The 22,012-nt window shown below is 41.2% G+C and overlaps 1 protein-coding gene across 6 annotated transcripts in view; it reads left to right on the top strand.

Moving 5' to 3' along the window:
• The window catches only part of LOC117503171 (rho-associated protein kinase 2-like), a 69,606-nt gene that overhangs the window by 19,983 nt on the left and 27,611 nt on the right, over window positions 1-22,012 (top strand). For 4 of the 6 annotated variants that reach the window (XR_004558505.1, XM_034162357.1, XM_034162355.1 and 1 more), the window contains exons 2-12: window positions 1-10; window positions 751-851; window positions 3,026-3,163; window positions 4,255-4,515; window positions 5,484-5,628; window positions 5,888-6,026; window positions 8,327-8,418; window positions 16,197-16,356; window positions 19,815-19,905; window positions 20,502-20,584; window positions 21,794-21,842. The exon at window positions 1-10 is cut by the window's left edge and continues 72 nt beyond it. Coding sequence is in view for 5 of the 6 variants with exons in the window: in XM_034162357.1 (XP_034018248.1) it covers window positions 1-10; window positions 751-851; window positions 3,026-3,163; window positions 4,255-4,515; window positions 5,484-5,628; window positions 5,888-6,026; window positions 8,327-8,418; window positions 16,197-16,356; window positions 19,815-19,905; window positions 20,502-20,584; window positions 21,794-21,842 (1,269 nt within the window). In the remaining variant the exon portion in view is untranslated. The remainder of the gene's footprint in view (window positions 11-750; window positions 852-3,025; window positions 3,164-4,254; window positions 4,516-5,483; window positions 5,629-5,887; window positions 6,027-8,326; window positions 8,419-16,196; window positions 16,357-19,814; window positions 19,906-20,501; window positions 20,585-21,793; window positions 21,843-22,012) is intronic. The other 2 variants (XM_034162356.1, XM_034162359.1) reach the window with 1 other exon arrangement.

Here is a 22,012-nt window from a genome sequence, read left to right as displayed (position 1 = left end):
CTGAACAGATGTAAGACACAGGGTTTTGTAATCACGTGTGTGTGTGTGTGTGTGTGTGTGTGTGTGTGTGTGTGTGTGTGTGTGTGTGTGTGTGTGTGTGTGTGTGTGTGTGTGTGTGTGTGTGTGTGTGTGTGTGTGCGCGCAAACACAAAATAACTGAATTGCTGAGCAAATTTTCACCAAACGTGGTTGAAATATTCTTTGGCTGAGTGTGTCCAGGTGATTCTTTTGGAGAAGATATTAATCAAACATCATAACTGTTAAAAACGTAGATTGAAAAACGCATTTTTTTCAGGATGTGTAAATAACCAATAAAGCTAGAGAGATGATCCAGAGGTTATATCGTTTAGCCAATTAATTATAATTGATGTCATGGTGACCATGCCAAAGTGTCCTGGAATTATGTTACTATTGTTCGAAAAATGCATTAGCTAGTCACGGAAGTCTATAACATTTGGGGAGTTTCTGAATGTTAAACATCTAATTCTAACCATTCTTACCTGTCAAAGGTCAGTTAAGCAAGATTCTTGCAAAATCTGACCCCTTTGAATTGAGTCAAACCTGTGACCACCAATCATTAATCATTTTGCACTTACAAAACCATCTGTTAACTTGTAACTGTTGCAATTTGAGTTTCATGCACACAACTTCTTCATCTTTAAACATCAGAGCTGTTCACCCCCCGTCTGTGATTCCACTCAAAATCAATGGACCCACTCCTTTGATACCAAATGTGTGTTCCTCCCACAGATGACAAGGCTGTGGAACAGCTGCGAGAACTGCAGGTGAAGCTCGAAGACTTTCAGAAAGTGAAGCTGATCGGACGAGGAGCTTATGGAGAAGTGCAGCTGGTGAGATGTTTTTTTTTCTCATTCTGAATAATTAACACTTGAATCTGTTGCGTTATCTTTACATTGTGAAGATAACTGGAGAGCAAAGCACACGCTTGATATCAAGTGGACACAATCCACATATTTTGGAGGGAAGTTATGTGCATAAATTTGCACACTAATTTTGGGGAACTTTATCTGTTGTGAAATGAAGTATCTCAGTAGCCTTGAATGTAAGAACATATTTAGACCATGGGTACCTCAGGTACATGTTACAGCTTGATTGTCGCTATGATATTTGAATGGTAATTGGGGACATCGTCTGTTCATGATGGGCTCTGTCTAACACCTGGTGCAAAGCAACACACAGCGCAGGTGTCGTTGCTAGTTCCCAAGTGTACTCACCATGGGTGAGTTGGTCTTTCCCTGCTGTTTATCCAGCATAATAATGAGATATGCCTTTCACATGACATCATGAGGTCAGATTCTTCACCTAACATCAGAAATGGCTCCACTGATTCCAGAAACCTGTGTGCCCTCACAGAAAATTGATCAATCAGTAATGACATCAAATATCAATTCCTGTGCCTCAGAGGAAATTAGGATGCAGGAAGTGGTGACTTTTTTGAGCCGGTCCCTTAAATGATCTGCTCACACACTTTGATGCTTTGCATGCAGATCTACTTCCTCATCAGAAAACCTCTCACTTCTGTCACATACTCAGTCTTCCATCTAAATTCCAATTTAAGCGTGCACACTCTTAAAGTGAACAATGGTTTGAATTAACGGATTAAAATATGATTCCTTTGCACCTTGTGCCTGACTTTGTGCTCAGATTGTGCACTCTGTGGGTAACAAAGTGGAGCTGGACACACCCCAAATGCACTTGTGTGCTATATTTGGTCACAGTTTAACTCCTGAGTGTTTAGAAATAATTGCCAAGGGTTACTACAGCAGGTTCTTGTTGGAACTGCTTGATGATTTGCCACAGGTTTTACACTGATGCAACTTCACATGTGCATGGAGAACAAGCACATGTGAACCGGAGACATTTTCTGTTCTAAGCAAGCGCATTAACTACTTGCGCCATGAGTGCTTTAAAGTCCATATTTATACCGTGGATAAACCTCCTAGACTATGATGCAGCTTGACTGTTGCTCTATTTGTATATATTTGCATACTCCTGCAAGGAACTTGACCTTTTGTGAACAACTAGCGCTCTGTATTCTTGAGTGGTGGAAAGTTTGTTTACATTATGCATAAATCATATACAGTAGGTGCAATATGAGTGTCGCTATATTTGCATAGATATATCTCGTCAATACTTGGTTGCTGAAAGTGGGACTCTGAGTGTGTGTTGGTGTAGTTTCACTATTACCTTCCACACTGTAATACTAATAATCTATTGTGCCTGTGTGCAATTTGTGAGGTTGCCACTGCGGTATGGCAACTCTCAGATATGCAGATGGGCTTTGAACTGCAAACCTTCTTGCTGTGAGCCAAGAGCACTGACCTTTGTCCACGCTACTGCAAAATCTAATCAACTCTAGATGTCTATCCAGGTCATATTCTCATCATGTTTGAGGGAAATCTGTCCAGCTGTTTTGAGTTATCTTGTCTACAGACGCAAACACACACAATTGTCGCAGCACACATACAGACAGAAAAATAGAAAAAAACTTTCTGTTAAGTTCTCAGGATTTAAACTCCCCCCCCCCCCCAAAAAAAATAAATAAATAAATAAAACAAAAAATATATGAACCACTAGAGGGAGCAACAATCTATAAAATGCATCAGGGTGAAATATAGAGAGTTTCTTTGCAGTATGAGCACATTCAGTCATTGATAAACTCCTTTATCAGTTTGACTCCAGTATGTTTGCTTCTTGCACTGCTGGGAGCTTAAATCTGGTCTCTGCTGAGTGTCTTAAGGCACAAACGAGTCTGAGCAGGCACGGAGTTTTGTGTGGGAGAAGAGATGGGTGCTGGGCGTGAAGTCTGCGGGGTGGGGGCGGAGGGGTGTTTGAGCCTGGATCTTGTATAAGCATGACTTTCTTTCGGCGTGTGCCTGTAATTACGGGTGTTCCTCTCTCAGTCTTATCTCGGCCATTGTGACATTCACATAATATCATTCTGCTTGTGCGCTGATCACTCTTTGCCCCTCCCAACTCCCCATTTTGCCGTGTTGTGCTGTAGGTCCGCCACAAGGACTCTCGGAAGGTTTATGCCATGAAGCAGCTCAACAAGTTTGAGATGATCAAGCGCTCCGATTCTGCCTTCTTCTGGGAGGAGAGGCACATCATGGCCTTTTCCAACAGCCCTTGGGTCGTTCAGGTGTGTTATACATGCAAGGTTTTAATTGCAAACCACACAGTCAGTGCTGGTGTCATGAAGATGAGAAATGTCATAAATGATGGTTTTATTTCCTAAAATGCATAATGTAATATTAAGTCTATGTGCAATTAAAGTGCTCCATTCAAGAGCATTTAAATTTAATTTAATTAAGCAAGTCTCTTTTTGAGTTTTTAAACCATTAATTCATAAACAGGGTTTTCTTCTGCACATGATCGTTTTGGCCGGATAATCCATGGTATTCTAGTTAAACACATTTTGTGCCAGATTTAAATATTTTGCCATTCACTTCATTTCAGATGTAAGTATGTTAGATTTAGATAGGATGTGTACCATCTCAGAGATCTTTCTTTCGTTTATACCGTATCTGCCTGTCGGAACCCCTAGGGCATTACGCGCAAAATTTTGCCTGAAAAGGGCCTAGGCGGATGCACAACCGTGGACAATATTATGTTCGTTGGACCCACCACCACCATATATTTCAATAAAATGTTTGATTTCATCACAGATAACTCACCTGTTTAATGTCAAAGGGCGCCAGTTCTGTTCTGCCTTGTGCCCAACTGTTGTACTACAAACTCTCAAACTGATGTCATTGTCATGTGACTACTTCTGATTTAAAAAGGGGGTGGGCAGATGCTTGTTCCAACGCACAGATACGGCATCTCTCAAATGTTTTCAGAGAGTTTATTGTAATGTGTGTTGATGAAAGGAACCCAGAAACCTACAGGTTTGAAGCAAACTGCTATTTATGGTGAACATTATTTTCATTTGACACATTTGGGTAATGGCTGGACATCTTAAAGAAAACGCTAATCGCGTATGATGATAACTGCGGTTGATGCAAATCGTTACAGTCACTCAACATTATGAACAATAAGGAAACTTTCAGAACTGCATGTAAGACACTAATACAAAAATCCTCCAGGTGACCAAATCGCGTGTAGAAATATCAAGTGTCAGTTGTTGCCACATAGATTGATTTTCTCTAAATGTAAGTAGCTCTATGTGAAAAAGGGCTAGAGTAGTATCTTGACTAGGAAAGAATGTCATTAACTGACTCTATTTCACAGCTGTGCTGTGCTTTCCAAGATGAACGCTACCTCTACATGGTCATGGAGTTCATGCCTGGAGGGGACCTGGTTACCCTCACCCTGAACTACGACATACCGGAGGAGTGGGCCCGCTTTTACACAGCTGAAGTGGTGCTGGCGCTGGACGCCATCCACTCCATGGGCTTCATCCACCGTGACGTTAAGCCTGACAACATGTTACTGGACCAACATGGACACCTTAAACTGGCTGACTTTGGCACATGCATGAAGATGGACTCGGTAAGTTGCAACTAGTCATGCCTTAAGGGTCGGTAATGCTGTAACATGTGGAGTTCCAACTCGGGCAGGTGTGAGAGCTGCTTTGAGTACAGTTATATTTCCCCAACACTCTCAAAACATAATGAGGAATAGTCCTTTATCCAATGCTGGTCTGTCATCACCCACATCATCCATCTCCAAGAACATCTCCTTGATTTCAAAAGCAATGATGCCAGTTGAATTAATGTTACCTGTAAACCTTTCCAGTAGTCTTTTTGACCTTGTTCCCAAATATGGGTACGTATTTCCAGACAGAGGTGGGACAAATTCACTGTCAAGTCATTCTCAACTCATGAATTGGCAAATGTCAAGTCTGAAGTCAGCTTGCAAACAGTTGGTGGTAATTATGACTTGAGACTTGACTTGAGACTTCAGACTTGCCAATTCATGACTTCAGAATGACTTGCTGGTGACTTGTCCCACCTCTGTTTCCAACAATACTGCTCACAGGTTTGCACTGCCATCTTCTAGGTGCATACCACCACCTACTGCACCAGAAAACTAACCTAAAGTCAAAGAAGTCCCTATTGTGTTGGAAGCACCTGGTGTCCAGCCGCTCCACCACCCAACAACCCACAGCTTCATAGCTCATGCCTGCAATGCCCAGATACTTTTCAGTTGCCTTATGAAGGATTTTAACTCTCAGTCCAACTGTCACTGTACCTGCAACACAAAATCTCCAGATCTACTCTAAAGTTGTCATAAATGTCTTAAAGTACAAGTGCTGTAGGAAATGAATATTCCTGATTGATTTTTATTCATGTATGTATTTATTTGTCCGTTTGCATCATCATGGAAATGTACAAGTTTTTTGCATTTTTAAACTTTGTAGTGTGAGAATGAGGTTTAACTGCAAATTTTTCTCCTTTTTTGCCACATTACAATCTGATTTATTTGTGATTCAGTATATTGTATGCATTTTTCTGCAGACCGGTATGGTGCGCTGTGACACGGCAGTCGGCACTCCTGACTACATTTCGCCTGAGGTGCTCCAGTCACAGGGAGGTGTCGGTTACTACGGTCGGGAGTGCGACTGGTGGTCTCTAGGAGTCTTCATCTATGAGATGTTTGTTGGTGAGTGACCTGCCACATGTTCAGGTCTTTAAAAACTGTTGTTGATTTAATATTTTTTAAACCATTTGCAATATGTAGAATATTGGATTTTTATTAAATAAATCTGTAATTATTGTGATATCATGAACACATTTGTCTCAACAGATGAAAAAAATTGTCTCATAAATGAATCTATGTACAAGTTCTGTTTTCTGTAAATAAGTTACATTTCTTGACTTGCCTTTGTTGCGGTTTCTGAATATTCTGATTTTTAACACAGGTGAAACGCCCTTTTATGCAGAGTCCTTAGTTGGCACTTATGGCAAGATCATGAACCACAAGAACTCCCTCAACTTCCCCGATGATGTCGAGATGTCTCAGGAAGCTAAACAACTCATTTGTGCCTTTCTCACAGAAAGGTTAGTATTTAAATCTTTTGAACTTGATGTGTTTTGACAAGTTGGAAGAAAGTTGCAATCCTTTTGAAACATTTATTTATTTATTCTTTTAATAATTTGGTTTGGAAGAACTAAATGAGATTGAATGGGGTAGCTGTTGCGTGAGTTACACAAATCTACTCTACACTCAAAATGGCAACAAAATCTTGCTAACAAACTACTATATTTGCCAGACTAAAAGTTACACTAGAGTCCAAGTTGCATCTGTGTAAAATGCCTCATGCAGAGGAAAAAAAAATCATATACATATTAGGTCTTGCTGGCCTATATGTTGCATGTACTTTTGTAATGTGGTGCTATTGCTTCATACAACAAGCGGCACAATGAATTTAATCAGCAAGTTATTAATTTATAATGCAAATACAGTGTTAGTGACCTGAAACTAACGAACTAATCATTATTATTGTTCGAGGCACAAATAACTTAATAGTAACCTGCTTCTTGTGGCCACTGAACAGGCGAAAATGTTTTTTTCATAGGTAAATGGGTGCATGTTTAACTCACTCAATATAATTACATTTTTATGACTCTTACACATTTTTGAAAGATTTTAGTTACCCCTAGCCTAGCCTAGCTGTTCTCCGCATTGCTGTTCAGGCTGTGCTATAAACTCCAAATAAATGGAGGACTGAGTAGTATTGGCGATTAGGTTGTTCTCTCTTTATTAAAGCATTTGGTCTTTCAGTGTGAGAGCATGATTTATTGATTTCAGTAGTTATGATATAACCAACATGTCGTTCTCATTCAGGGATTTTCTTCCCACCAACTTCTGCTCCAAAGTGTAAATCACAGTACCTCTTTTAGATCTGTATCCAGGAACGGCTTGCCATGTCTATAGACGGTGCCATCTTGTGGCCATACATGATAATGCTGTATTTTTTCATATATAAGTAGTATTTTTATATATAAGTTCATATATAATTTATAGCCAAGAAAATATTGTACTTTGACGAGCCGAACTGTAATATAAATTGATGAGTGTTAGCATTCTAGCAAGCCACTTTACTTGTATCGTACCTTATTAAATTAATTTTGCCATTTATTCCATCAAAATGAAAAAAAATGTAAGTTTTCTTTTAAAGTTTCAAAAGTTTCTCAATAAAGTTGGCATTCTTGTTGAGGTACTCTTGTCCAGAGCATCTGTGCAGCCTATGTTGATTTAGCAAAGCCTTTGATTCAGATGATTGTGCTGCTCTCTGGGACATCCAGAGAATTTGTTGCAGCTCCAAGAACATTCCAGACTTCACTTGACTCCACTACTGAGTACACCAAACTTTTTAAAGGTTGTGACAGTTGGATGTGCTAAACGCGTGTAAAGTACTCGTAGATGTAAAATACGCAGCATGTGGACAGGCAGGAAAAGGACTCAACCTTCATGTACAGGTGTGACGTAAAATCAGATTAGCCCTCTAATACAAAGCGGTAACTTTAGCCTATTTGTAGTCCTGTGGCTAGTAGAGGTATGTGTGAGTGGGTGAGGGTCCAGTGGTCAGTGTGCAGTCCCCAGAATTAAACTACTTCCTGTTGATATTAGTAGCCCCGCCCCTGACGGGCCCCAGCACAGCTCCTGTCTCCTTGAATACAGAGCAGCCTTTCATTTCATGCACTCACTTTATTTACCTTCTCACTCGCCGTTCTATCACCACAGCGTCTCGCATGTTTTCGACTTGCAGCCGCCCACGCGCACGTTTTAAAGTGGCACTCATTCACCCACACGCTGTGTCACTGTCGCACCATCATGCTGAATCACCCACTCAGCTCGCGCTTGTGCTTTTTTTCTCTTTTTTTCCCACCTCCCCTGTTTTTCTCTTTGACTCCTGCAGTTTATATGTGCATTGACAAACGTGCACATATTGGCCTTCCCCCTCTTCTCCTCTTTTCACTCTTGGCTCAATCTGGAATGTCCCACACGTGGCAAACTCAAACGACCACACCCCTCTGGACCTATACCAGTACTGACGGAGGGAGGAAAGGGATGGGAGAAAAAGTTAGAGAAGGGAGTAGCAGCTTTTAGCCGTGGCGTTTTGAGTCAGTCAGGGTTTTGGATGGTGTGTCCTGCACTCCTGTTCTATCCTGGATCATGATCTTGGGTTTGCGGCTCTCCACGCTGGTCAGTGGAGCCACTTCTTAGTGGTCAGTCCACTTGGCGATGTGTCTGGGATGATGTTTTGACAATGGATTGCTTGTGTGTGTGCGTGCGTGCACATTTTGCATTTGGGTCGAGGTTGATCTGCTCACAGTTTCTTTGCTCCTGCATGCAGGGAGGTTCGTTTGGGTCGCACCGGAGTGGATGAGGTCAAATCCCACCCCTTCTTCAAGAACGATCAGTGGACCTTTGAAAACATCAGAGAGAGTAAGTTTTGTAGTATTATTTTAAAAACATCAAAGTACAGGTGATGGATGGGGTTTTTTTTGTACTTTTTTCTTTGTTCTTCTTCTTCCTTATACACATGTTGTCCATCTGTTCCATCGTCATGTTTTATGTTAAGTGGCCTTGGCGTGTGGAGCACCAGCGCACATAAAACTTTGAGGATAACCGTAATATACGAGCTCAACTGCAGAGGCATCGCGCTGAGAAGATTATGGTTAATTTTTAGGAGTCTCCGACTCTACTGCATGTATTCCACATCTCTCTGCTCGAACCACACGGGATTAGACACATTTAGCAGTTGCCAGCTGTTGATCAACTCAGCACTTTTGAGTGAGTTAATTAATTGCCATTAGAGCAGAGAGAGATCGGGAAAACACGAAGGGCAGGTGCTGCTCAGGAACCTTTGCTGTTACTGATTGTTTCAACTCACGTTACAGAATAACAAGTTTGTACTTTCATAATAACAAATGTAGCCATCCAGGACTAGTCTGTGTTGTAACGCACGTTACTTAACTGTGTAAACCACAAACATCTCATAGAGGAGTCTGAGATGGTTCCAAAAAAAGTACCTCAAAATTTTGAATATTGAAAATAATATAATAACAATGATAAATAATACTTGATGATGATGTTACAAATAATGATACAAAAAAATAACACAATGATAACTATAAAACAATTACAGTATTTTACTTTTAATGACAACAACAATAATCATTGAGCTAATCATTGAGGATTAATACATGAAATAGTTATTGTTGGTCTCCAAAGTAAAGGTCAGACAAGGGCAACATCCATTGGATTGATTCTATGACGTGTGACATATGTTACCCTGTAACATAATAACTAAACATGACAGATGGTGCAAACTATTCCTTTTTAAAACCCTATTAACTAAACCAATAGTTTGCATCACTTTTTACCAAAACATGGGGTGTGCAGCCAGTACATTCTGAGTGCCGGTCCCAAGCCCGGATAAATGAGGAGGGTTGCGTCAGGAAGGGCATCCGGCGTATAACAAGCCAACCGAACTATGCAGACTCAGAATCGAATTCCCATACCGGATCGGTCACGGCCCGGGTTAACAACGTCCGCCACCGGTGCTATTGCCCAACAGGGTGCCGGTGGAAATTGGGCTACTGCTGGGCGAAGACGACGAAGAAGAGGAGGAAACGTTGCCACGAACAGCGGGAGAAGAAGAAAACTAGAAGGGTGGAAATGAGAGTGGGGACTTTGAATGTTGGTAGTATGACTGGTAAAGGGAGAGAGCTGGCTGATATGATGGAGAGGAGAAAGGTAGACATATTGTGTGTGCAAGAGACCAAGTGGAAGGGAAGTAAGAGTTGTTGTACCATGGTGAGGACAGGAAGAGAAATGGTGTTGGGGTCATTTTAAAGGAAGAGTATGGTAAAAGTGTGTTGGAGGTTAAGCGAGTGTCTGACAGGGTGATGAGTGTGAAGTTGGAAATTGAAGGGGTGATGATGAATATCATCAGTGCATATGCCCCACAGGTTGGTTGTGAGATGAAGGAGAAAGAAGATTTCTGGAGTGTGTTAGATGAGGTGGTGGAGAGTGTGCCCAAGCATGAAAGAGTGGTGATAGGAGCAGACTTCAATGGGCATGTTGGTGAAGGGAACAGAGGTGATGAGGAAGTAATGGGTAGATATGGTATCAAGGATAGGAATGGGGAAGGACAGATGGTAGTTGATTTTGCAAAAAGGATGGAAATGGCTGTGGTGAATACCTACTTTAAGAAAAGGGAGGAGCACAGGGTAACATATAAGAATGGAGGAAGGTGCACACAGGTGGACTACATTCTTTATAGGAAATGCAAGCTAAAAGAAATCACAGACTGTAAAGTGGTAGCAGGAGAGAGTGTCACTAGACAGCATAGGATGGTTGTTTGTAGGATGACTTTAGAGGTAAAGAAGAAGAAGAGAGTGAGAGCTCAACAAAGGATCAGATGGTGGAAGCTGAAGGAGGAAGACTGTTGTGTGAAATTTAGCGAGCAGGTGAGGGAAGCACTGGTTGGAGGGGAAGCAATTTTGGACAACTGGAAAAGTACTGCAGATGTGGTGAGGGAGACAGCTAGAGCAGTACTGGGTATAACATCTGGACAGTGGAAGGAAGACAAGGCGACTTGGTGGTGGAATGAAGAGGTCCAGGAAAGCATAAGGAGAAAGAGGTTGGCGAAAAAGTTTTGGGATAGTCAGAGAGATGAAGAAAGTAGACAGGAGTACAAGGAGATGCGACGTAAGGCGAAAAGAGAAGTGGCAAAAGCAAAGGAAAAGGCATATTGCGAGCTGTACAAGAAGTTGAATAGTAAGGAAGGAGAAAAGAACTTGTACCGATTGGCCAGACAAAGGGACAGAGCTGGAAAGGATGTGCAGCAGGTTAGGGTGGTAAAAGATGCACATGGTAATGTGCTGACAAGTGAGGAGTGTGTGCTGAGAAGGTGGAGGGAATATTTTGCAGAGTTGATGAATAAAGAAAATGAGCGAGAGAAAAGGCTGGATGATGTGGTGAGAGTAAATCAGGAAGTACAAGAGATTAGCAAGGAAGAAGTGAGGGCTGCTATGAAGAGGATGAAGAGTGGAAAGGCAGTCGGTCCAGATGACATTCCAGTGGAGGCATGGAAATGTCTAGGAGAGATGGCAGTAGAGTTTCTAACCAGATTGTTTAATAAAATCTTGGAAAGTGAGAGGATGCCTGAGGAGTGGAGACGAAGTGTGCTGGTTCCTATTTTCAAGAACAAGGGTGATGTGCAGAGCTGCAGTAACTACAGAGGCATAAAGCTGATCAGCCACAGCATGAAGTTATGGGAAAGAGTAGTAGAAGCTAGGCTTAGAAAACAGGTGAAGATCTGTGAGCAGCAATATGGTTTCATGCCAAGAAAGAGCACTACAGATGCAATGTTTGCTCTGAGAATACTGTTGGAAAAGTACAGAGAAGGACAGAAAGAGTTACATTGTGTGTTTGTGGACTTAGAAAAAGCTTATGATAGGGTGCCAAGAGAAGAGTTGTGGTATTGTATGAGGAAGTCTGGAGTGGCAGAGAAGTATGTTAGGGTAGTGCAGGACATGTACAAGAATAGTGTGACAGCGGTGAGATGCGCAGTCGGAATGACAGACTCATTCAAGGTGGAGGTGGGATTACACCAAGGACCAGCTCTGAGTCCTTTCTTGGTTGCAGTGGTGATAGACAGGTTGACAGATGAGATCAGACAGGAGTCCCCATGGACTATGATGTTTGTAGATGACATTGTGATCTGTAGTGAGAGTAGAGAGCAAGTTGAGTCTAGTCTGGAGAAGTGGAGATATGCTTTGGAGAGAAGGGGAATGAAAGTCAGTAGAAGCAAGACTGAGTACATGTGTGTGAATGAGAGGGAGCCCAGTGGAATAGTGCAGTTACAAGGAGTAGAAGTGGTGAAAGTAGATGAGTTTAAATATTTGGGGTCAACTGTTCAAAGTAATGGAGAGTGTGGTAGAGAGGTGAAGAAGAGAGTGCAGGCAGGGTGGAGTGGGTGGAGAAAGGTGGCAGGAGTGATTTGTGACCGAAGAATATCAGCAAGGGTGAAGGGGAAAGTTTACAAAACAGTAGTGAGACCAGCTATGTTGTATGGTTTAGAGACAGTGGCACTAACAAAAAGACAGGTGGCAGAGCTGAAGCTGTTGAGATTCTCTTTGGGAGTGACAAGAATGGACAAGATTAGGAATGAACATATCAGAGGGACAGCTCAGGTGGGACGGTTTGGAGACAAAGTCAGAGAGGCGAGATTGAGATGGTTTGGACATGTGCAGAGGAGGGACCCAGGGTATATAGGGAGAAGGATGCTGAGGATGGAGCCACCAGGCAGGAGGAGAAGAGGGAGACCGAAGAGGAGGTTCATGGATGTGCTGAGAGAGGACATGCAGGTGGTTGGTGTGACAGAGGAAGATACAGAGGACAGGGTGAGATGGAAACGATTGATCTGCTGTGGCGACTCCTAACGGGAACAGCCGAAAGACAAAGAAGAAGAAGAAGGAGCAGCTTTAACTTTTGATCCCTATACACACTGAAATTGACCTTTGTCACCATTTTTGCTGTTTTTACCCCATAACACCATAACATTCAGTCATAGATAGTCTGAACTATACCTTTTGGGAATCTTTATGATCAGACAAATAATGTGGTGTCGTTTTTCGATATGATTGAAGCATTTTTCAATTTTCTTTTTGAGCAATGGCTGCCATGGGTGACATTGAAAATTCACAATGATTCAATATCCAGCTTTATTTGAAATATCTTTGGCTGTATCTGTGCCAGATGTGGTGCTTTTGTCACAAAATACAAAATTCCTATGGAAATTGTAGCTGAGCCACACCACTAGAAGGTGTTTTTGTGCTTTATGACTATAAGAATGTGTGCTGTATGATTGTGCATATTTAGGGAAATTATTATGAAATTCATCACTGAGATTTTGTTTTAACTGTAGTGCATCAGGTGTCAATAAAGTCACTGTTAAGTTCTGTTTGCAAGCAGCTTTATCAGAACAGGAATCTTTTAGGAGGGAAAGGAAGTGTTTGTATTCGGAGTATGAACAGAGCCGCTGTGTCTGTGTATAATTACTTGCAGGCTCTATTTTCTGTCTCTCTCTGCTTCACCTGGGTTTGATTTAGCCAGAACTTGTGATCAGAGTCTGGCGGACTGAAACCTGGAGCCGCCTCCTTCCTGTGCTCATGTCTTTCATTGCACATGCACGTCGCTGGTCCCCACAGAGCTGTACGTGCTCGGCCTCCTCTTCCCAGCACACAATGTTACTTTCTGTAACATCGCCCCCTGCTGCGTGTGGCCACAACTCCACAGTGTGATTTTCTGCGGCCAAACTCGGCATCAATCATCGTCACTCTAACTGTTCATCACTTCTGTCCACCTTCAGCAATGTGAGGCCAAAGAAGACAGATACACGTATGGGGCGGCGTGGTAGTGTCCCCTGTATGGGTGGGCGTGGCAGAGTGTGCGGCCTGCGTGGAGCGCTCTAATGAAAGGCGACGCTCCAGTTGCTCTCACTGTGGCCACAGCTGCCTGTCATTAGCAGTCAGCTATCAGAGAGCATTCTGGAAAGCAGTGCCACTCGGACCTCCGTGGAGCAGCTTGTGTCTCTTTCTGTCTCACCACTTTTTTTTCACCGTTTCTTGTTTCTTCTTTAATGTCCCCTCACTTGTTTCTTTCCTTCGCTTGAGCTTTTTAAAATCTGCAATCACTGAACTACATTTGTCATGCTGAGGGTTATGTATTGAGTGTTGTGTGTGTGTGTGTGTGTGTGTGTGTGTGTGTGTGTGTGTGTGTGTGTGTGTGTGTGTGTGTGTGTGTGTGTGTGTGTGTGTGTGTGTGTGTCGGTCAGTAAAAATGCAATTATGAAAAGTGGCTTTTGAGCTATCATCAGTCCAATGGAACTAAAGACATGGTGGGCAAGTTCTTGTGGTTTGTCAAATAAATAAAATTAAATTGTGAAACTATTATTATGTTACATAATTACGTTCACCAAGGACATAATAAAATCATTGGTGTTTATTTATTTGTCTGTCTGTCTGTTAGCAGGATTACATCAAAATTACTGAATGGATTTTGACAAAATTTTCACCACAGATAGATATTAGGGGACAGAAGAACCCATTAAATTTTGGTGATCTGGATTCGGATCCAGATTCTGGATCAAGTTTCACTTTATATAGGCTTTGAAGGATAACTGTTAGCAGAATTTGCATCAAAGCTACTGCACAGATTTTGACGAAATTTTCACCACAGATACATATTAGGCCATGTCAGAAACCATTAAATTTTGGAGGTGATCTGGATCCGGATCCAGATTCTGGATCAAAATTTCCCTTTAAATAGGCTTTGAAGGATTTATTCAAAACTACTTCACAGATTCTCACCACATTTGCACCACAGATAGATGTTAAGGCATGGAAGACCCCATTACATTTTGGAGGTGATCTGGATCTCGATCCAGAGTCTGGATCAAGATTCACTTTATATAGGCTTTGAAGGATTATGTCAAAACTGCTTCATGGATTCTCACCAAATTTTCCCCACAGATAGATATTAGGGCATGGAAGACTCCATTAACTTTTGGAGGTGATCTGGATCCGAATCCAGATTTTGGATCAAGATTTCACTTTATATACGCTGTGAAGGATTATGTCAAAACTACTTCACGGATTCTCACCACATTTTCACCACAGATAGATATTAGGGCATGGAAGACTCCACTGAATTTTGGAGGTGATCCAGATCCAGATTCTGGATCAGGATTTCCCTTTACATAGGCTTTGAAGGATTTCTTCAAAACTATTTCACAGATTCTCACCAAATTTGCACCACAGATAGATATTAGGGCATTGAAGACTCAAATTTTGGAGGTGATCCGGATCCAGATTCTGGATTAAGTTTCACTTTATATAGGCTTTGAAGGATCATTTTTAAGCAGGATTGCATTAAAACTACTGCACGGATTTTGACAAAATTTTCACCACAGATACAGATTAGGCCATGGCAGATTTTGGAGGTGATCTGGATCCGGCTCCAGATTCTTGATCAAGATTTCCCTTTATATAGACTTTGATGGATTTCTTCAAAACTACTTCACAGATTCTCACCAAATTTGCACCACAGATAGCTATTAGGGCATTGAAGACTCCACTGTATTTTGGAGGTGATCTGGATCCGGATTGCCGCACATCAGAAATCTCTGATTGCTCTTGTTTAATCATTATTTATGTGCTTTAAATTTTGAGGGGCAGCAATAAATAATAATTAAGAACAACTGTCAAACTCAACTGAGTTTGCATTACATTTCAAAGTAAAAGCACATCTTCATGGCTTAGAATCTTGGAAAATTCAGTGCCGCTTTATAAGAGATTTGAATTTCCTAAATGAAAAAAGTGAGTGTTGTTGGAAGTCCTGGACTGGACCAGACAGAAATCAAATCTTTGCAAAAATTCCAAAATGTTTGGTATTAGGAGACCACAGCTGTTATTACACACTCTGTCTTTGACATGATACATTCAAGTGCTGATGGACTGCATTAAAGAAATCCATTGTTGACACTAACCATATTTAATGCTAGCTGTAGTTGACACCAACAGTGGTTGATAAACATTAGTATGATAACGTTTGCTAATGCTAATCACTGATGTTTATTCTGCTGTTGGTGTGCTTTAATATGGCCGCCCAGTAGTCAAACATGTCACATCAACATAATAATATCCAGTATAAATAGCAACACACTCTACATCTGGAATCCAGTAATTCCTGTAAAATTTTGTATAACTGTGTGAAAATATGTTCAGGGTTCCTGCGCCCATGTCTGAGGATCTTGATCGCTAATGGCTGCATTATTTCCGTCATTGAGGTTTATTTTTAGTTTTATTAGATCGGCCCTTTGATACACGTACGCTCACTCCTGGCATGGTTCTGCTCAGTTTTTGAAAGCCACTGTGTGCAGGACACAAAGCGAGTACTGTACGGAAGAAGGAGCCTCACGCCAACCTGCAGAAAGTTGACCGCGACTACAGCCAGCGGCAACGTCAATGTGCAGCGTACTGAGAAGCACTGCTAAACGTTTTTACTGTGCCGTTTTACTGATTTTTCACCTCTGTCTCTCTCTGCCTTTCATTGTGTGTGTGTGTGTGTGTGTGTGTGTGTGTGTGTGTGTGTGTGTGTGTGTGTGTGTGTGTGTGTGTGTGTGTGTGTGTGTGTGTGTGTGTGTGTCACAGCTGTCGCCCCGGTCGTGCCAGAGCTGAACAGTGACATTGACACCAGTAATTTTGATGAAATCGAAGTCGATAAAGGAGCCGCTGAGACTTTTCCTCCACCTCGAGCCTTTGTGGGCAACCAGCTACCGTTTGTTGGCTTCACTTACTTCAAAGAGGACCAGTAAGTCTTTTGTGATTTCTTTTAAAAAATTTTCCAACAGCAATGTTAAACGCTCTGTGTCTGTGTGGGAATACGATTTAATTTGGTTGATGTATTCTGACTTATGTTGGTGCCATTTCGTACCATGTTAAAGTTTTAAAAAAGGGAACAAAACTGATGATCCACAAACGGGACGTTAGTGCAACACTTCGCTCTCTGGTATTGCCCAGAAGATGCTTGTTTGTTTTTATTTAAACTGTTTTAACTAAAACATGCACATCAGGTTCTACCTCCTTGCAAATCTGGATTTGTGTGAGGACAGACCTGGTGTAAAACATGTTAAATCATGTGGATCATTAAAAACCAGTGTTCCATCACCAACCAACCACTACAGTCTCTCCATGCCAGCAGCCTCCAGTGTTGAGTGAAACGGCTTCTCTTCATACAGCACCGTTGATGTCAAGCAGCTCAGGCAGGCAGTATCTCAAACAGTCAGCAAATCACAGTCAATCATTCAGAACAACTAATCCACCATATCATCAGCTTTAACAGCAAATTAAAGTAGCAGTGGTAAGGAAAACCCCCTTGGGTGTTTTTTGATTGTAGGAAGAAACCTCAAGCAGACCAGTCTCAGAGGGGTGACCAACTGCTTTAGCCGTATTAACAATAACAAATGGGTAATAACATAATAGCAACACAATCACATCATCTGTAAAACGCAAAGATGCAGTTCTGAGGTCATAAAACTGGACACCCTCCAGTCCTTGACTGCTGCTTGAAATGCTGTTCTCGAATTTTATCAGTGGGGTTTGATGACAAGAAGCAGCCCTGGTGGACTCCGACACCCACCGTCAACGGGTCTGATGAAATGCAGAGAATCCGCGGACACACCTCTGATCGCGCTTTGCAGCAACTCAGTACCCCATAGTCTCGCAGCAGCTCCCATAAAAAAACACCTTAAGGTACCCCGTCATAAGCATTTTCAAAGTCCAGAAAATGCATTTAGAGTGTTTGGGCATATTCCCAAGCCCCCTGAAATATCCATGCAAGGGTCTAAAGATCATTTAGAATTTTCTGTGTCATAAAGCAGAAAGGTCAAACTGGATCTGGGGTCTGTCCAGTTTTGTTAACCCAAACAAATATGGGAACTGTCAGCAAGAAGATTTAGGCTGTACAAGATTATAAGAAATATTTATTTTCCCTAAAGGTCATGACAGAGTTTTGCATTAGACTTTTACCATTGATCTTAACAGATTTAATGGGCTTTTTTCTCTCTCTCTTGAATTAAAGTAGGTCTCCTGCAGCCTTTGCAGGGATTTCTGTACTCGGGAAATGGGCTGAAGATCAAAACTCTGCCTAAAATGCAAGGCGTAGGGAATGAGAGCCTCACAGCCATCACCGTAATACAGCCTTACAGCAGTCACACACTGTACGCCTGTTTGAGTTCCACACTGCTGCCTTGTTCTGATGACTCCACATTGGTTATAAGGAAGTCTAGTTCAGAAACTCTGGATTTTGATCAGTAAGAGGAATTTTTAAAAAATCACAAGATTGGAGTCGTGCTGCTTTGATCAGTATCACTTTAACAAAAGAATTCTTTGTAATTTTTACCTGCAGCCAGGCCCATTAATATTTCAGAAACACCCAGGGATGAAGTTCTTGTTTCAGCAGTCTACCACAGCCCATAGCAGATTTGAATGTTAGCTGCATTCAAATCACATGAGCAGTTTAGTAAGTACTGTTTGTTTTTGTGCTATGCCTTTAAATGTGCCACAATTTTGAAGAAAGTTATTCCCGCATTGTTCCTTTTACAAGTAAGCAGACAAAAATAACCAGTCAAAAGGATTGTTAGAAGCATTCGTTGTGGACAAATTGACCATTTTCTGGTTTCTTAAAATGAAAGAATGCTCTGCTGAGCACAGTAGAGGCTCGCACGGCCGAGGATGTCAAGTGCGGTTTGACGGAGGAATTCTTTCTGTGGGGGAAAATTACCTCTTCGCTACAATAAACCAGAACTAGGACTCAGTCTATGAGGAGAGATAAATGTGTCAAAGACAACAACCAAGAAAGAGTTTGCTCAAGTGAATCCACAGGGTTTTACCACAAGGTGTAGTGGATGTATGCTACACAGTGTTGGAAAGCTCCATCGCAACTGTCCATCCATGTTGATCGTTATCTAGTTGGAATGAGTTTGAGAGCCAAGTCACAGGGTCTCATCTCCCCTCCATTATTTTTTTTGTGGTCAGTTTACTTATTTTCATAATTCAAACCAAGAGCACACCCAGTCCGTTGTGGCTCAGTTGATGACATTTTTATGAAATTACTGAATTACCACACAGTTAATTATCCCAGACATCATTGTATTGGTACAACACTTTTGAGTATTGATGAGCCATATTCCCAATTTGCTTTTTGTTTAATACAGCCCATCAATAGTTAAACTCATCTCTGACCACATCAGCTTTGGTTCCATACTTCAGGCTGCCATTCAGGGTAAAAGGATTTACAAACAAGACCTATTAAAAATTTTGTGTCATGACTCATGCTATAATTTGAGGTCCTCTGGGTGATTTCCACCAAACATGGCATGTGGATGTAGGTTGCCCCATTGTTATCCTTCAAGGAGTTGTTTTGGTAAAGGTAAAGGTTATTGTGCTTATAGTTCAAAATTTTGATTTTTCATTACGATGTCCACCAAATGTGGCACACATATGGTGGTAGGGTCTGGAATTGCCCAGATCAGATCAAATCTATCAAAGCTCAATCATTAGGGCGAGCATCATGTCTGCTCGTCCGTTTGTTGGCCTGGTTCTCCAAGATCATTTTGCTAATTTCTACCTAACCTGGTATGTCAATGAAGGTTGACTCCAAAATGTTCCCTAATGAATTTTGGCAAAGGTCAAGGAATTTAATCTTCAACCTGGTTTGGACCTAATATGGTGCACACTTAGGTGGATTCCGGATTTGCCGTAGCACCATCAGCCAGATGTCAGTCATTTGGGTGAACATCGAGGCCATTGCAGTCAAATGTCAGATTGCCGTAGCCCTGATTGTGTTCATACCCACTGGTACTATTACCTAGTTTGTTAAATGATGATCTTCATTTGTCTAACTAATTTGCTCTTGTAAAACAGCTGCAGATCTTTTTGTCCTACAACAGAGTCATGTAACAATTCCCAGAAACATTTTCCCACCAACATTTTTAGCATTTGGCATGAGACGTGGTTTGGAAGTCTCTCTTAGTATTCTCCAAAGGTAAAACCATTCAGATGTAAAATGAGGATGGTGAAACGTGCTACTTTCCCTATAATGTTTCTTTCAGGCTTTACTATAAAGTTAGGTCCATAAATGCTTTCTGACTGGTGGCTTGGATGGACACACAGTTTTGTCGTGACGGCTTGCACTGGTGAAAATCACTTCCAGTAAACTGTGCGATAAACATTCGCTCATGCCCACTCTCTGCCTCGTTTCTGTCTTAGGCTGCTGAGGGGAACTAAAGAAGACTCTGTGGAAAAGTCTGACAGCTCTAAAGAGAACTGTGAGGAAAAGGAGCATTTCTCCAAGAGAGAGGTATCTGTTTTTGTGTATTACAGGCTTTAAGTTGTAGTTACTGGGGTTGGGGGGGATTCTAATTAAGATAATTGTTACACTGTACTGCAGTAGCCCCTTTCTCGTGAGCAATATGCTGTAATTTATTAACAATACATAGTAGACACTTGATAAATAGATGAGTTCTTAGTTTTTTTTTGTTTTTTTTTTTGTTTTTTAATAAATTTGCAAAAATCAGAAAAAAATCACTTTGTCATTATGGGGCATTGTGTGTAGAATTTTCAGGGAGGAAAGTGAATTTCATCCATTTTGGAATAAGGCTGTAACATAAAATGTGGAAAAAGTGAAGTGCTGTGAATACTTTTTGGATGCACTGTATATGTTACTCAGACAAGTCTGGAGACATAAGGAGACAGACTCATTACAACTCGCTAAGTCTTTGTGGGACATGAGGTGACTGAAGTTCCTCCTGATTGTCATATTTCTCTATCAGACATGTTTACAGTATTATGACAGCAGAAGACTGATAATGCACAGTAATTCCACTGTATTAACTTTGCAATGTAACATAGATGGAATGGCCCATTATGTAAAGGTGTTTTCATCTTCTATCCAAGCAGCTGCAAAAGAAGGTTCACCAGCTTGAGGAGCAGCTTGACCATGAGATGCAGGCCAACGATGAGCTGGAGCAGAAGTGCAAGTATGTCTGTTTGCTAGGAATCCAAACGTTTAAAGGTAGGGTGAGCCTGTTTAGAGATAATTCTGGCAATAACTTGAAGCTGTTGGTGAACTGTTGCAATAAGCGAAAGTCACGTGGTGCAGAGCATGCACAGTGAGGCAAAAGGTCACCCAAAGCTACAGTGTGTAGGATTTAGGTGTGTTTAGTAGCAGAAATGGAATGCAGCTGTCCGAACCATCTGTTCATTACCCCTGAAGAGACTGAACAAAAAAAGAATAGGAATTAGCGGTTGCTCCCTTAAATAGTGCCTACTGTTTGCTAGTCAAGTCAAGGTGGCATAAATCCCTGTTGCCAAAGAAGCGAAAACGTGAAGGGAAAAAAAATTGTGACCAATGACAGCATAATGCATTCTGCAACCTCCCCAATAGATGGCGATAAATCATACACGCTGTGCTTTAAGTGATTCCCCCAGAGGTCATTCAGCATAATCTTTGCACTTCCAAACGAACTTTACTTCTTAGGTCTAAAAGCGGCCATGTACTTATTATTGGTCTAACATGGCTTGATGATGCGTTTTTGCAAGTCTGTAGAAAACAAAAGTAGTCTTAATACAATCATGTTTTTCATTACGGGTGTCACTAAAATCTCTTCATTCCTTAATATTGTCTGTTGAAATTATCATGACATTTACCTGTTAACTGGTTACACTTGAAACACAGTGAATTTGCCATGAAACATGTTTTCTTGACTGCCAACATACCCGTTTACCAAACGGACCTGTTGTGGTTTTGCCGATTTAAAATCTTGATGAACTTTTTTGAATAATTGAGCTCATATTTATGTGACAATTACGCGTGTAATTTGCAAGCTCGGTTTTAATTTTCAAACATTATCAGCTACATTTTAATGTTATTGTACCAGTGTGTTTCTGAGCAACATTTCTCTTGTGTTTCTCGTCTCCTCGCTTGAGTCAATTTTCTATGAATCGAGGAGTTATCCTTTATCCAGTCAGCAAAATCTCATTGTAATCTTCTGGATTTGGTCACTAACATATGTGGGATTTAGCTGTTTATGAATGTCCATGTCTGTCACCACGAAATCTCTAGTATTGTAAGGTTTTTAATGTTTGTTCATATTGAAATTTTTAAATATGACTATAAAACAAATATTGGCCTTTTAATGCAGTTTTATTTATAAATATGTTGCAATCACTTTGTTGTTTTTCTGCAGAAATGCAACCAACCGTTTAGATAAATTGGTCAAAGAACTGGACAAGGAGGTAAGGACAAACTGATTGATTGACTGGGTTCCGTTTTAAACATTTGCTTTATCTAATCCAGTCTCTGTGAATTATTTAATACTGGGGATGTTGGTGATGAATATCACTATATTTTGGTTTGCTGCCTGGAAATAAGTACACTGGGGGGGGAGGAACTCTTTTCAGCCAAA

This window comes from Thalassophryne amazonica, chromosome 21 (genome assembly GCF_902500255.1).
Source record: "Thalassophryne amazonica chromosome 21, fThaAma1.1, whole genome shotgun sequence".
In the NCBI taxonomy this organism is placed as follows: Eukaryota; Metazoa; Chordata; class Actinopteri; order Batrachoidiformes; family Batrachoididae; genus Thalassophryne; species Thalassophryne amazonica.
This window is presented reverse-complemented; position numbering and strand designations above follow the sequence as displayed.